The 13,385-nt window shown below is 38.7% G+C and overlaps 1 protein-coding gene across 1 annotated transcript in view; it reads right to left on the reverse strand.

The window, feature by feature from the left end:
- The window catches only part of LOC132817241 (disco-interacting protein 2 homolog A-like), a 269,644-nt gene that overhangs the window by 85,731 nt on the left and 170,528 nt on the right, over positions 1–13,385 (reverse strand). Inside the window, exons 6-13 of the mRNA XM_060827592.1 lie at positions 12,545–12,676; positions 10,956–11,075; positions 7,414–7,611; positions 7,069–7,160; positions 6,353–6,463; positions 6,098–6,221; positions 5,283–5,392; positions 1,247–1,349 (exon numbers count right to left, since the gene is read on the reverse strand). Coding sequence (XP_060683575.1) covers positions 1,247–1,349; positions 5,283–5,392; positions 6,098–6,221; positions 6,353–6,463; positions 7,069–7,160; positions 7,414–7,611; positions 10,956–11,075; positions 12,545–12,676 — 990 coding nt within the window. The remainder of the gene's footprint in view (positions 1–1,246; positions 1,350–5,282; positions 5,393–6,097; positions 6,222–6,352; positions 6,464–7,068; positions 7,161–7,413; positions 7,612–10,955; positions 11,076–12,544; positions 12,677–13,385) is intronic.

Consider the following 13,385-nt stretch of genomic DNA (forward strand, 5'->3'; position numbering starts at 1 on the left):
TGTTCATTGTAGTGGCTGGTATATTGGGTCCAGCTCAACGTACTTTTGATAAGAGTTCATGGATGAGTGCCATGCTTCTAGAAATTCTCTGGCTTTCCTATGTTTAGCTTGTCTATGATCGCTGTGTTGTCCCAATCAAATTTGTGGACCCTGTCATGTGTATGTATGACTACCAGGGACAGCTGGTCATGGTGTTCAGTGGCTAATTGGTGCTCGTGGATGCAGATTGTTAGCTGTCTGTCTGTTTGCCAAATATAATGCTTTGTGCAGTCTTTGCAAGGAACCTTGTAAATTACATTAGTCTCGCACATGATGGGTATTGGGTCTTTTGTCCTGGTGAGTTGCTGTCCCAGAGTGGCTTTTGGTTTCTGACTGTCAGGAATCACAGTGGGCGGAGAAGTCTGGTTGTCAGTTCCAGTATGCTTATGCAAGGTCGTGTGGCTTGTGAGTCAGGTTGTGGCGTGTCCTCGTCATGTTGTTTGTCTATTCGGCATTTGCAGATGAAGTCGCAGGGAGATTTGTTCTTGGTGAATACTCTGCAGTGATGTTGTTCTTCTCCCCTTTGTAGGTTGGGAGTGCTGCTATGTGTTGTAGCCCTTTTGAACAGGGTCCTATTGCAGCTTTTCTTGTGTGTGTTGGGTGGTTGCTGTTCCAATTCTAATGTTTAATGTCCAAAATCGCGAAATGCTGGACTTGAAGTGACCTCGTTCCAACCAAGGACTCATAATGGGGCTATAATTCACATTAACACTCCATAGCTTTTTGGGGGATGGGAAGTTGAAATAAAACTTGAACCATTTCTACCTTGATCATCTAATGACCTTCTGGACATGGTGGAACTGCATAATTACGTACAGGCTTGACAAACAGCAGGGCAAGACCTTAAAGGTCAATTAATTTGCAAATATTCATTGACTAAGCTCGCACATGAAAAACAGGGATGCTACTGAGACACTAGACTACTCTTACTCCTTGGATAAAAAGCAGACAATTCAATACCTACAGAAGAGAAAGGGCAAAGTTACACAAAAATTGCAAACTCCACATTGCCTTCGTTAGAGGTCAAAGTTCCATATTGGCATATCCACCCATCCACAGAGTTGGAAATCTTATCCATGACATTCCCCACCGACCAGCCCTCTCCAACCCTTGGTTCACCTTGAAACTTAAAACGCTCCTAGATTCTATCACATATCATCTAGAAATAAAAACTTGATCTCTGTAAATCAATTGGACACAAGCTCACCTTCAGTGTATCCACAGCTTTGGCTAAGGGCATGGCAATGTGCTAACATTGCATTCTGAGATATGGTTATACCCATTGAACTTCCTTCTTTACTGGTCTTGTACTGAAGGAGAAACAAAAATGCTGAATAGGAATACTGAAAAATTATCATGATGCACATTCGAAAGCACAGCAACATTATCAAGTTCGTCTGCACTTAGAAAAGTCTCCATGATTTTTGTAATACTTGCTTCTAAGGGTTTCTACGCCACTGTGCTCCAAATCCTAAGTTATACTTGGAGGAACAAAAGCACAACATATGCCCCTCAAACCTGACAGATTATGACTGATTTCAGAACGAACTTCACATGCCCTTTGTTATATCCTTAAAATCTCAAATTTACAAAAAATCTTTATTGATCTCAGATGGACAATTTACAATCGATCCATCAATCATCATTTGTGGAAGTGTTCTAATCTTTTATTCCCCTGTGGAATGGAACGTTCCCTAATTTTATTGCTGAAAGATTTTGCTCCAACCTTCAGATTACAACCCGTACTCTTTGATTTATCACACGAAGCATAACTACCGTTACTTGATCTACCCTATCTGTTCCTCTTGAAACCATAAAACTTCAACCAAATTACCCCTTTAAATTTCAAAATCCCACAAAGTATAACTCCAATTTGTGCAATCTTTTGTTGTATTTCAATCTTCAAGTTCAGGGACGTTTCTAGCAACCATAGGCGACAGTTCCTCCACATATCATAGATGCAGTGCCCTGAACTGTTGCAGGTGTGATCTACTGGCAGTTGCAATAACAAATACAATTTCTACACTTCATGTATTTTCCATCTCTAGATATAAAAATCAGCAGTCCATTGGCTTTGCAGATAGGTTTCTGCTCACGTTCATGATATTTACCTGGGCTCCATATCCCTTTGGACTGCTTTCAGACTTTCAGCAATTAAAGTACCCAGTTTTATTTTTCCTATCCAAAATGGATGACCTAAGCTCAAATAAATTGAAATCCACTGCCATGTTTTGACCTATTCACGTAATCGATAAATATTTCTGATGATTGCATCTACTCTGATTACAATGGCTCATCTCGTATGTGTCAGACGTAAATTTGGATATGTGGCTTTCTACCCCATCATCTAATTAATAAACAATAAGTAAATGAACATGCAATACAGTTCCTGGAAGGTTACCATTAGTCACATCGTGCTAATGAAAGTACCTATCCATTATCCCTATTTTGACTCCTACCACTCAACTGATTTTTAACTACGTCAAGAAGTTACCTCCCAAGTCAGGAAATTCAACTTATGCTCAGTGTCTTAAATGATCAAATACTTCTTTACATATGAGTTCATATAAATCACATGACAGCCTTTAAATGTTTCAAAGTATTCTACTGCACTGTATGGAAGCACAATGAAACAAAATTTAACTCCCAAAGAGATTACTTTGACAATCACATTTCATAAACTTCAATCAGGTCCTTCAGACATGACTTACTCTTCACAGATCCATTTTGCCCCTCTGATCAGTTGAACATTTTCAATGTACTCAGTCATCCTATCCATAAATATAGTCTCTAGCTATTTCCTGGCTACAGATGTTTAGATTACAGGTTATTATTCAGAAGGCATTAATTTCTCTCTCTCGTAGCAAATTCATAGACATGTTCTTATGAATACATATGCCGTGTACTACAAATACCAGACGTAGCTCAAGCAAACAAATCTTCTAGCCTCTGAAATATTGGGGATCAGATGCACAAGTGAAGATGTGCATGGGACCCTGGAGAGGTCCTGATGCGATAACCTAACTTTGTCTGGGACATGTGACCTTCCGATGGGTAATTTCCCTCCTCCCCATGACTCTCACAAACACTTCTGACTAGGAGTGAATAATTGGATACTTTGGACCACTTCCAATATACTCATCTGAACTGTTGGATAGATTACAATCTGGTTTTGAAACCTAGGTAACGCTAGAATTGACCACCTCCAGCTTCAAAATCTCCAACTGGAGTCAATTAGCTTCAGAGAAAGGTACTCCCAGGTCAAACAAATACTCCCCCCAACCAGCCAACTACCCGTGGATGAGGATTTGTTTTGCCATGTGCTTTGAAACTTTCAGACTGTATTACATTGAGAGAACTTATTTGTTTTATTTAATTTATTTAGGTTTTTGTGAAATAACCAGCTGTTTATTGTTAAAACCAAATTTGCAGCCTTGACCCTGAAATTTCAGTGAATAACTACCACCTTGACGAGAATGAGGCAAAAAGATCTACTGAATGACCAAGATCCTACCAATATCACCATACCAAACACAAGGCAAGTGCAACCTGACCCATTATGGCAATACGAAGAAAACTGACAAAAATATATTTTAGGTCATCATGGAAATTTTTATGTGTATACCATTGAAAAAACATTTGAACGAAGGGTCAATCGCTTGTTTAACAATCACTTTGGCTATAGAGCCATCATCTTTCATTTGGAGGATCTAGTAGTTTGTTTAATGATTTCCATGTTTTTGCCTCCACTTCCTCAATTTTTTTTTCAGCTGTTGATTGCCTTGTGTACTAACAGTTCTTGGCATCAAACCTACTGTTTATCAAAACCAGTTTCTTAACTCTCATGTGTTGGCATATTTAAATGCTTTTCTGGGGTCAATTTCCTTAAATTTTTTTTTGTAATACATCTCAAGCTTCCTGGAGATCTCTATTTTGACCAGACATTCAATTGTTCGGCATGGCATATCTTTCCAATGTTAACTCCATTTTGATCCCTGTTTCACAGAATCCTCAAGGCCTAGATGATCCAGTTAGGATTAGATTAGATTATTTCCAGTGTGGAAACAGGCCCTTTGGCCCAACAAGTCCACAACAACCGACCAAAGTGCACCCACCCAGACCCATTCCCCTACATTTATGACTTCACCTAACACTACGGGCAATTTAGGGTGGCCAATTCACCTAACCTGCACATTTTTGGACTGTGGGAGGAAACCGGAGAACCCGGAGGAAACTCACGCAGACACGGGGAGAGAATGTGCAAATTCCACACAGTCAGTCGCCTGAGGCGGGAATTGAACCTGGGTCTCTGGCGCTGTGAGGCAGCAGTGCTAACCACTGAGCCATCATGCTGCCCACTTGGTCTTACTAAATTATCCAATTATTTAGCCCAAGCTAAATAGTCTCAAACGATAATGATGATTTTTTTGCCTTCACTGGACTCATGTGGCTGATGTTCACTGCCTGTTTCAACAGGATTATTATACAATCATGGAATCCTGATAGCGTTGAAGCAGGCCCTTCTGCCGATCTTGCCTGCACATCCCTCGACACTATGAGCTATTTAGCACTGCCAATCCACCTAACCTGCACATCTTTGGACTGTGGAAGGAAACTCATGCAGGCACTGGGAGAATATGTAAACTCCACACGCTAACCACTGAGCCACCATGCTGCCGTATCAGTTCTTGCTAAATCTGTCTTCTTTCATCCATCCCTCCGAAGAGTGATATGCATCCCTTATTGTTTTTCTCATGTTTGATAAAGCATTACTAAAGTCCTCTATTGTACAAACCTCTCAAGTACAGGCATTTCTCCTCTAATGCGATAGTTGCATTCTTATGCGACCCCACACTATATGAGAATCACACAATACAAACAGCACAAAATGTTGGCAATGTAATCGCATTATAGCTAACACACACTTTAAAAGTTCATGTTTTAGAAACAGCCTTCCCTATTCAGCCAATTCTGTTACAGCCAATTGATGTTCATGAAAGATGTGCTATAGCAGAAATGACTAAAAACTTAATCATTTTCTTCTGTTCGTCCTCATCCATTAGATATCTTTCGAGTTGGAATTGGCTTTTCAACTACCTTTTTTCTACCTTATAATACTTGAAGAAACTTTATTCAAGACTTTTAATTAAATGCACTGTTTAAGATAATGGAACATCTAGTCTGTGAGGAAGAAATATTTTCAAAGATAAATGAACGTTCATCAAATTAAAATCCAGACCTACCTCAATATAAGCAATATTGTTGCTGGCATCCCTGATCATGGGGTGCCAATCTTTAGGCGGCTTTGATAAGTGTTTAACATCCGTTACAAACCAACCCAGTCGAGGCCAACCTACAAACAGAATAATGGCTCAATGTGTCTACTTATCCAAGTTTTGTTGCAGAGTTGGAGATTAAAGATAATTGGCAGAAAGTACTTGAACGTAATGTTTACAAAAATGTTAATTCAGATTTTATTGCATTAGTAATGATTAAATGCATTATTGAATTTTGATGGCAATTTGAAGAAATTTGGTCATAACATACTGCTGTCAAAAGGAACTCACTCAAGTGAAAATTTAGCATTGAAATACCATACCATTTCTGTGATTTCAGTTTCTATTTACTTTATGATTAGCATTACACTGATTATCGATTTCCTGATCACCATCCTTGAAAATGGGAAATATTTCAATTTCAACTTGTGGCGAGACAAGATGGTTCCCATAAAAGACTGACAAACCATGAGCTAACACACCACAGCAGACTTCTATTCACAGGTTTTTGTGATTCATGACAGTAAATATTAAATCAACTTTTTATTGAGATCATCTTCATTCACCTACCAAAAACCACCAGTTTCCCCTTCCCATTCCATCAGAATATCCAAGATTTATAAACATGTTTTCAGGGTTTCTGCCTCAAGTGGATCCTATGGAAATCCATTACTGAGGTTGATCACTCGTGTACTGAACTTCCTGGTGAAGACTTCTTATAAAAAAAACGTTGCCGTTATTACACTCATTACCCATCAGTTACAAATAACGTGCAATATTACCTTTAAATTGCACTACATCCCCTGTTTGAGACTTTGGTAATCCTTTGTGACAGGCATCACAGGTGAGTGCGACTGTCACACCACAACTGCCAAGTAGAAAGCCAATCTGTTGACTACCAGCATCCTACAAAAACAAAGAAAACATTATATGCAATACTTGAAAATCTGATCTCTACAGATACAATGGCCTGAATCTGGAGTTACAGAACCAACATCAACTTTGGATCAAACATTTTAGATGACAGCTGACATTACCTTTCTAGTTAGTGGTACTTCAATGGGCACAGGGACTAATTCTGCTAAAAGGCAACCATAAAATGCCACAATAAATGCCACAGGGTCATTATTTGGATACACCAAAGCCACCTGCAACAGAACAGAGAACAATTATTTGAAAGCCGAGCATGAAAAACATGTAAAATGCTCTTTCAATGTCTACATTAAACGCAACGATCTTACAAATGCAGATGTCGAAATAAAATTGAGGTTGAGGAAAATATAGACAGAGAGATTATCGTTAAATCATATTTCAGTTTCAGATGTTAATCAAAATTTGTGTTCTGCAAAATACTAGAAAAACTAATGGAGATCAAGATCAATAAGTCCTCCAGACCTAACAGCTGCATCCTAAGACATTAAGATGGCATCTGTGAGAGTGCAGCCCTAGAAACTCAATCTAGGTTTTTGTGCTCAGATTTCTGCAGTGGGATTTTAACCCACATGTTTCTAGCTCAAAAGACAAGAGCGCAACCAGAGAGTCATCATTACAGCCTTCTAATTTTGAATGTAACTTTCCACATGGGAAAGCGAAATAGTGCTCCAGAGAAAATGTGTAATTATGTGTAAGCATTAAGCAAGCAAACTTTGGCTAGCTGAAGTTCAAACATTAGCACTAAGTAGTGGCCTCTTTCATGTTGTAATTTTTATAATACAACAAAAAAAACCTGCAAATTCTGAGCAAGAATACTTACTCTATCACCAGGTCTCAGAAGTGGATCATTCTTATTGCTCAGTTTATTGAGAAGTGTGTAAGCTAGCTTGAGGCTCCGAGTCCACAGCTTCCCTAAGAGAGATAAAATGAAAGAATCAAACATCAAATATTTTCAGCCCAGAAAGCAATGCCACACTAATGGGAAAGGCAATTTCATCACTTTAATCCTATCATGAACTGATAAGATTTTGCATAATTACTTAATCCTGGATAAGACTACATTCATTCAATATTTGAATTACGAAATATACTAAAAACAAGATACATATCAGCAGCAACAACAAATGTCTATTAACATCACTTTATTCAGTGAGCAGGTGCTTACCATAAGTGAGTGTGTAAACTGGCTTTCCTGCAGTATCCAACGAGGTCAAACAGGAAGCCTTAGATTGTGTCGTTCCCCACCTTTGTACAGCTGCCAGCAGCGATGGGGGCCAATTCGTCACTACACCTAGTGGATCTCCTTGTAATGGCATCGTCTGAAGACCTTCTGGTTTTGGCTGATTGGGATCAACTTGTTGAACTTAAAAATGGAATAACAAAAAAGTATGCAAAATGAGATGATGATCAGAAAATATGTGGCTGTACTTATTCTTTAAAGCAAGATTTCTGTCCCATACCACCTTTGAGCATATGGAAACTGGACTAAACTGACAAATTTTTTTTTAAAAATCCCTCATTGAATGTGGGCATCACTGGCTCAGCCAGCATTGACAAAGTAGTGGTGAACTGCCTTCTTAAACTACGGCAGTTCACATGAAGTAGGTACACCCAGAGTGCAGTTAGGGAGAGTGTTGAGGAGTATGACCTGGTAACTCAGATACTATTATGAATTATTTGTCTTGCAGGAAGACGACAAAAAGCACAAAACAAATACCCCATCTGGCATCACACACTGAAACATTAAGGACACATACATTACCTATAAAAACAACTGGACACTGCAAATAATGACAAAACATTTCCTCCTCTTCAACTTTCAAGATGTGTAGCCACACTTTGAATTTTTTTGTTTCAAAAGAAAAGAATTGATTCCTTAAGCCACCTTTCATCACATCAATGATGAGCAATTCTTAATTGAAGACTTGGGTTGTGTCAAATTCAGCATGACAACGGTTTGAGATTGTGAGAGCCATATGACAAGATAATGAATGATTGCTCGGGGTGACACAGAACTCACAGAAGGTGGCTATAACACCAGAGAAGGTTACATTTATGGATAGAATTTTAGAAAGCAATTTAGACACTTCAAGTGGGTTTTGGGAAACTGGGAGCTAATGTAGGCCATGGAAAGACATGGAAGATAGTACAGTGAAAGTTGCTTTTTAAGATTCATTCAGGTGATATTGGCTCAAGCCAAGATGTCCTTACATGGAAATAAGCTAAAGGGAGTAGAATTTTAGGCAAGTTTAAAGGAGAGATTAGATGATGGGAGGCAAGGCATTAAAGTGAAAATGCACAGACGATCAGTTCTGTAGGTAAGCTGAGGTAGAAACAGAAGTGGGTAGTCTTTTTGATGAAAAGATATGGGGGTCTAAAACTTACCTTTGATTTAAATGGGATGAAAACACTGCAAACAATCTGATTCAAACACCTGCAACTGTCAGGAACAGGAATGAATTTTGTGCCAAAGGCTTAAGACTTGCCAAGTGCTGCTCCTCCAGTACATAGGTTAGATAAGCAGTCTAATAAAATAGCAAGAGTGAGGTAGTCCAAGAGCCTATGAAGCAATTTATCAATGTTTGGGGATTCTTGGGGAATTTTTCAAGGAACAAGTTTAGGAAGAGAAACAATTGCTCAAAATGCTGTCATGCCACCAACTGAAGATCTAATTACAGAAGGTAGATGCCCCAGCAAAATAATTTTAAAAATTATGGGGCAATTTGGCCTAATGTCTCAACTTTGATAAACAAAAACAGATGAAAATTGAAGCAATCAGGTTTTCCAATCATGCACCAAACTGTGAAAATGTCAAGAAAAAAAGTCAAGGTGAAATAATTAAATAAGATGAGCATTGCTGTCAAAGACTTTACTCGTGCATTCATCAGTGCAATTTGCAACAATACAAATGTCAGGGGAAAACCAACATTTATAGTAAAGGGGAAACAAACAGACTAGTTGGTGGAGATGTAGCAATGACGAATACTGATTATATTGAGAGTTAATTGCCAGGCTTAGTTACATTTTAAGCCAGACATGTGGACTCAGAGTAGCTGGGGTACTTCTGAGAAGTGAGCCAGCAAAGGGCTCATACTAATTTTCTGGGGGTTCTCTACTACTGTCTACTAGTCAGTATACACATTGGCATTCCTACAGTTCAATGTGCTATAGGAAAGGCCCTTACGGCAACCTCATTAAAAAGGCCAGAGTCATTTGTTCATTGTGCAAACTGTGAGGGGAAAGTATCCTGAGAGATAATGGCTATCCTAATCAGATAATTTCCTGCTATACCTCACACTCATGGAGGCCTCAAGTCAATCATTCTTGTCCCTCAAAGTGTCGAGTTTACCTCTGATTAGTCTTGAGGAGTAAGGCATCTCCAACATTGGAGCAACAACTGAAGCTAGCTGTTTCATCAAGTTGTTGTTCCTGCATTGTAACACATGCAGCGTTTGTCATGAACAGGATGCAGCTGTCAAGCCAAAAGCACATTCTGTATACCATACAAATGAGTAATGGGGCGTATGAATTTCAACGCTGGAGTGCTATCAAGTAAGCAAGTCCCAAAGGTTCTAAAGAACAACACATTACTTTGGTCGTTTGCAATAAGATACTGACCATACCCAAACAAGCTGCTCACAATACTATCCAACTTTAAACGTGATTGAGCAATTGAATAACTTTTGCCAAATAACCGAGTGTGCGAAGAATTACATGAACCACCATTTTAGGACTATCACTTGAGCTTGCAGTGTGGCATACTTGTATGTACTAGAAAGTAAACATTAAAATCCAGGCCCTGTTCTTTACAGAAGATTTATACATATCTCACCTGTTTTAACCAAAAACGGGAGACAGCCATTCACTAGCTCATTTTTCAGGACAATGCCCAGCCAGAGTCGACCCTGTACAGGTTAAACTCTCACAAAGGCTTGGGAACTATCAATCACATTGGTAGGTACATTCTTCAAGGCACCATCTCTACCATAGTCAACATGCCAGCCAATCAGCACTCTCCTCAGTAAAATATTGGCATTCCCCTTACTTTGTGTTCTTTTGAATTGTCCTGGTGTGTGCAAGACAATAAGATTCAACAAATATGTCACATTTCAGCAGTAAAAACATGTCAGAGCAAATGATCTTTTCAAATAAAATCTATGTACGAAGTGAGAATGAGGAGCAAGAGAAGAAGGAGAATTGAACAGAATGAATGATCATCCCTTTACACTGTATTAATCTCTTAAAATGTTACAACTTAATCACAAATAAACAAAAAATGTAATGGTGAAAGTAATTGACTGATATGATTAAAACAATGAAAATTTATTGCCTTCTGGGATGTAGGCATGACAGGTCAGGCCAACATCCGTTACATTCTTAATTCATCTCGAAATGAGCAGCTTGCTGAACCAATTCAGACAGCAGTAAAGATCAGAATGGGACAGCACACTTCCTTCCTGAATAAGATGGATTTTTACAATAATTGATTATAATTGTCTGTGCACCTTTACTGAGACTAGTTCAATATTCCAATTTATTAACTAAATTTAAATTCTACCAGGTTGTCTCAGACCTCTGACCCAAAGCATTCACCAGATCCTGATTTACCGGTCCATTGGCATTACCTCTGCTCCATCCCTCATGAAGCTGCACACCGTTGTATCTGAGTTTCCAGAAATTCTTGCACCTTCATTAAGATTCACTAACCTTCCAGCTGTTCTTCAAAATCATCAACAAAGAATTCTTTTAGTGGTGGTCGCTTGGGTCGCTTAAGTGTGTTCAGAAGTTGCTGAATTTTTGAAGAAACTCTGCTATTCACAGGTACACCTGTGAAAATGAACATAAGACACATTCTTTCAAAATGTTGCTAACAAGTCAGCTGTGGTAGTCATTTCTTTTGCTTTGAAGAGCACGATTTTCAACAGTCAAGGATCACAAAGGCAGAGCATGAAAATCTGGTTCAAGAGAAAATTTGAAAAGTTTGTAAAATCACTGAATTAAAGCATTTTTGAAAGGTTTTGCAGCATTTAAGGTGTAATTGATGTTATTAGACTTCAATATAGCATCAGATTTGACATCAGATTGTTTGTAGCGTCAGACACTGTTAGAGCTCATATTTATCAACCTGGCTCATAGGTTGTATATTTGTCTTTTGAGCCAAAGTTTCAAAGCTTCAAGTCTTAGTCCAGAGACTTCAGCACGAAATAGAAGTAAACACAACAATGCAGTACTGATGATGTGTGTTACAGCCACAAGTTCCATTACTCTGACAAGATTTGAAGCCAGTGCACGATCTTTCCTCTTGGATGGAAATTAACAATCCCAAAGCATGACTTCAAAGAGAAGAGAGTTCTTCTTTCTAATGCCCTGGTCAACATTTATTGCTTGATCAACAGCTACAATACATAACTTTTCTGATTTTGTTCATGGCACTTGCTGTGTGCAAATTGCCCTTCATATTACTTGTGACATTGAAGGTCTTTTGAAATATTGTCCATGGCTGAGAAGCACCTTGAAAAGTCCTGATAAATTTGAAAAAATTTATAAGATTTAATTGTGCTCAGTTTTAATTAAATCTCTTTTTCTAAAGGCCAGAGATCTATGTGAAATAAATCTGAATGTTCTTAATGCAAACTGCAGTTGTGGATCCCCACAATGCATTAAATTCCAAAGCAAAACACTGCAGATGATGCATATCAAATGTCGAAAAAAAGAAACTACTCAATAGATTGGGGAACATTTGAGACTGCAACGAGAGCTACCATTTCACATCAATGGACTAAGATTATAACATTGCGATGAAAAGTACTTGAGCGAACACTACTTAGTTTATTTCTCGACAAACTTGTCTGAGTGTTTCACAGCGTTATGCATTTTCTTATATGTAATGATGACAGATTGACAATCTGAATCAAAGAAAACACAAAAAGGTATATAATATAGCCGATATAATGAAAACCTATATAATACTTTAGTTGCTGCTCATCTGCATTTGTGTTGCACTAGTGAAGAATGCTTAATTTTACATCTGTTCCTTTTTCATAGCCAATTTGGGAATTATTTGCTCAGCCACACAATGAGAACAAATTCAACTCTAGGCAATCTAAGATAGCTTAAAGGTGACAAAAATATCACTATGCAACCAACTCCTGCCAAAAAACCTCCATTTAAAAATGGAGCAGACTCTGCTTAATTAGATTTCAATTCCAGTCATGATTTTGTTCTCAAGCCTGAGTTCCAAATCTCTCTTTCCTAGTATGACTGGAAAATAATGCTGAAATCCAACACAAACTTACCATCAGCAGTTTCCATCTTGCTACTGTTGAAACCACGAGGAACTCCACGAACTGAAGAAACCTGTGGCCGTTCAAAGTGGGTAGCACGCTCTGAGGCACCAGTGGTTACATCTGGTGGTGCTGAGTGGTTATCTGAATATAAAGTAAAACGAAGCATGAAAATATTGACTATTTATCAGACAGCAACTGCAAAATAGATCATGTGGTTTATTCCATTTGTAACATACATCTTACTTTTCACTTAATTATCCCCTTGCCTCATTACAGGTCCAGAGTTGCTGGCTGTGCTGTTCTATGCATTTTCATACTTATATGCACATCAGGACAATGAGTGGTTGTATGGTACAGACAGAAAGCGATTATAAAATGACTTGATCCTTTCCACATCCAATGCCCACACAAACTAACTGACAGGGAGGAGAGGCAATGATCAAAACTAGGGTCCAAAATCATTGCCAGTCATCAAAAATCCAGTCAGGAATTCAGAATTCAAATTGGAGAGAATGTGAAACTACCACCACATACAAACTGATCAGCACATTTACCTTTGTATCATAAAATCACAGAATCCCTCCAGGCAATTCAACTCAGCAAGTCCACATCAAACCCGCTGAACAGCATCCCACCAAGACTCACCCTTACCCTGTAACCTTGCACTGACCATGGCCAACCCTCCCAGCCTTCATATCTTTGGATACAATGGGCAATTTAACATGGCTAATCCAACTAACCTGCACATCTTTGGTCTGTGGAAGGAAACTGGAGCACCTGGTGAAAGCCCACACAGACACAGGGACAATGTGCAAACTCCACACAGGCAGTCACTCAAGGGTAGAGTCAA

The sequence above is a fragment of the Hemiscyllium ocellatum genome, chromosome 7 (genome assembly GCF_020745735.1).
Source record: "Hemiscyllium ocellatum isolate sHemOce1 chromosome 7, sHemOce1.pat.X.cur, whole genome shotgun sequence".
Lineage (NCBI taxonomy): Eukaryota > Metazoa > Chordata > Chondrichthyes > Orectolobiformes > Hemiscylliidae > Hemiscyllium > Hemiscyllium ocellatum.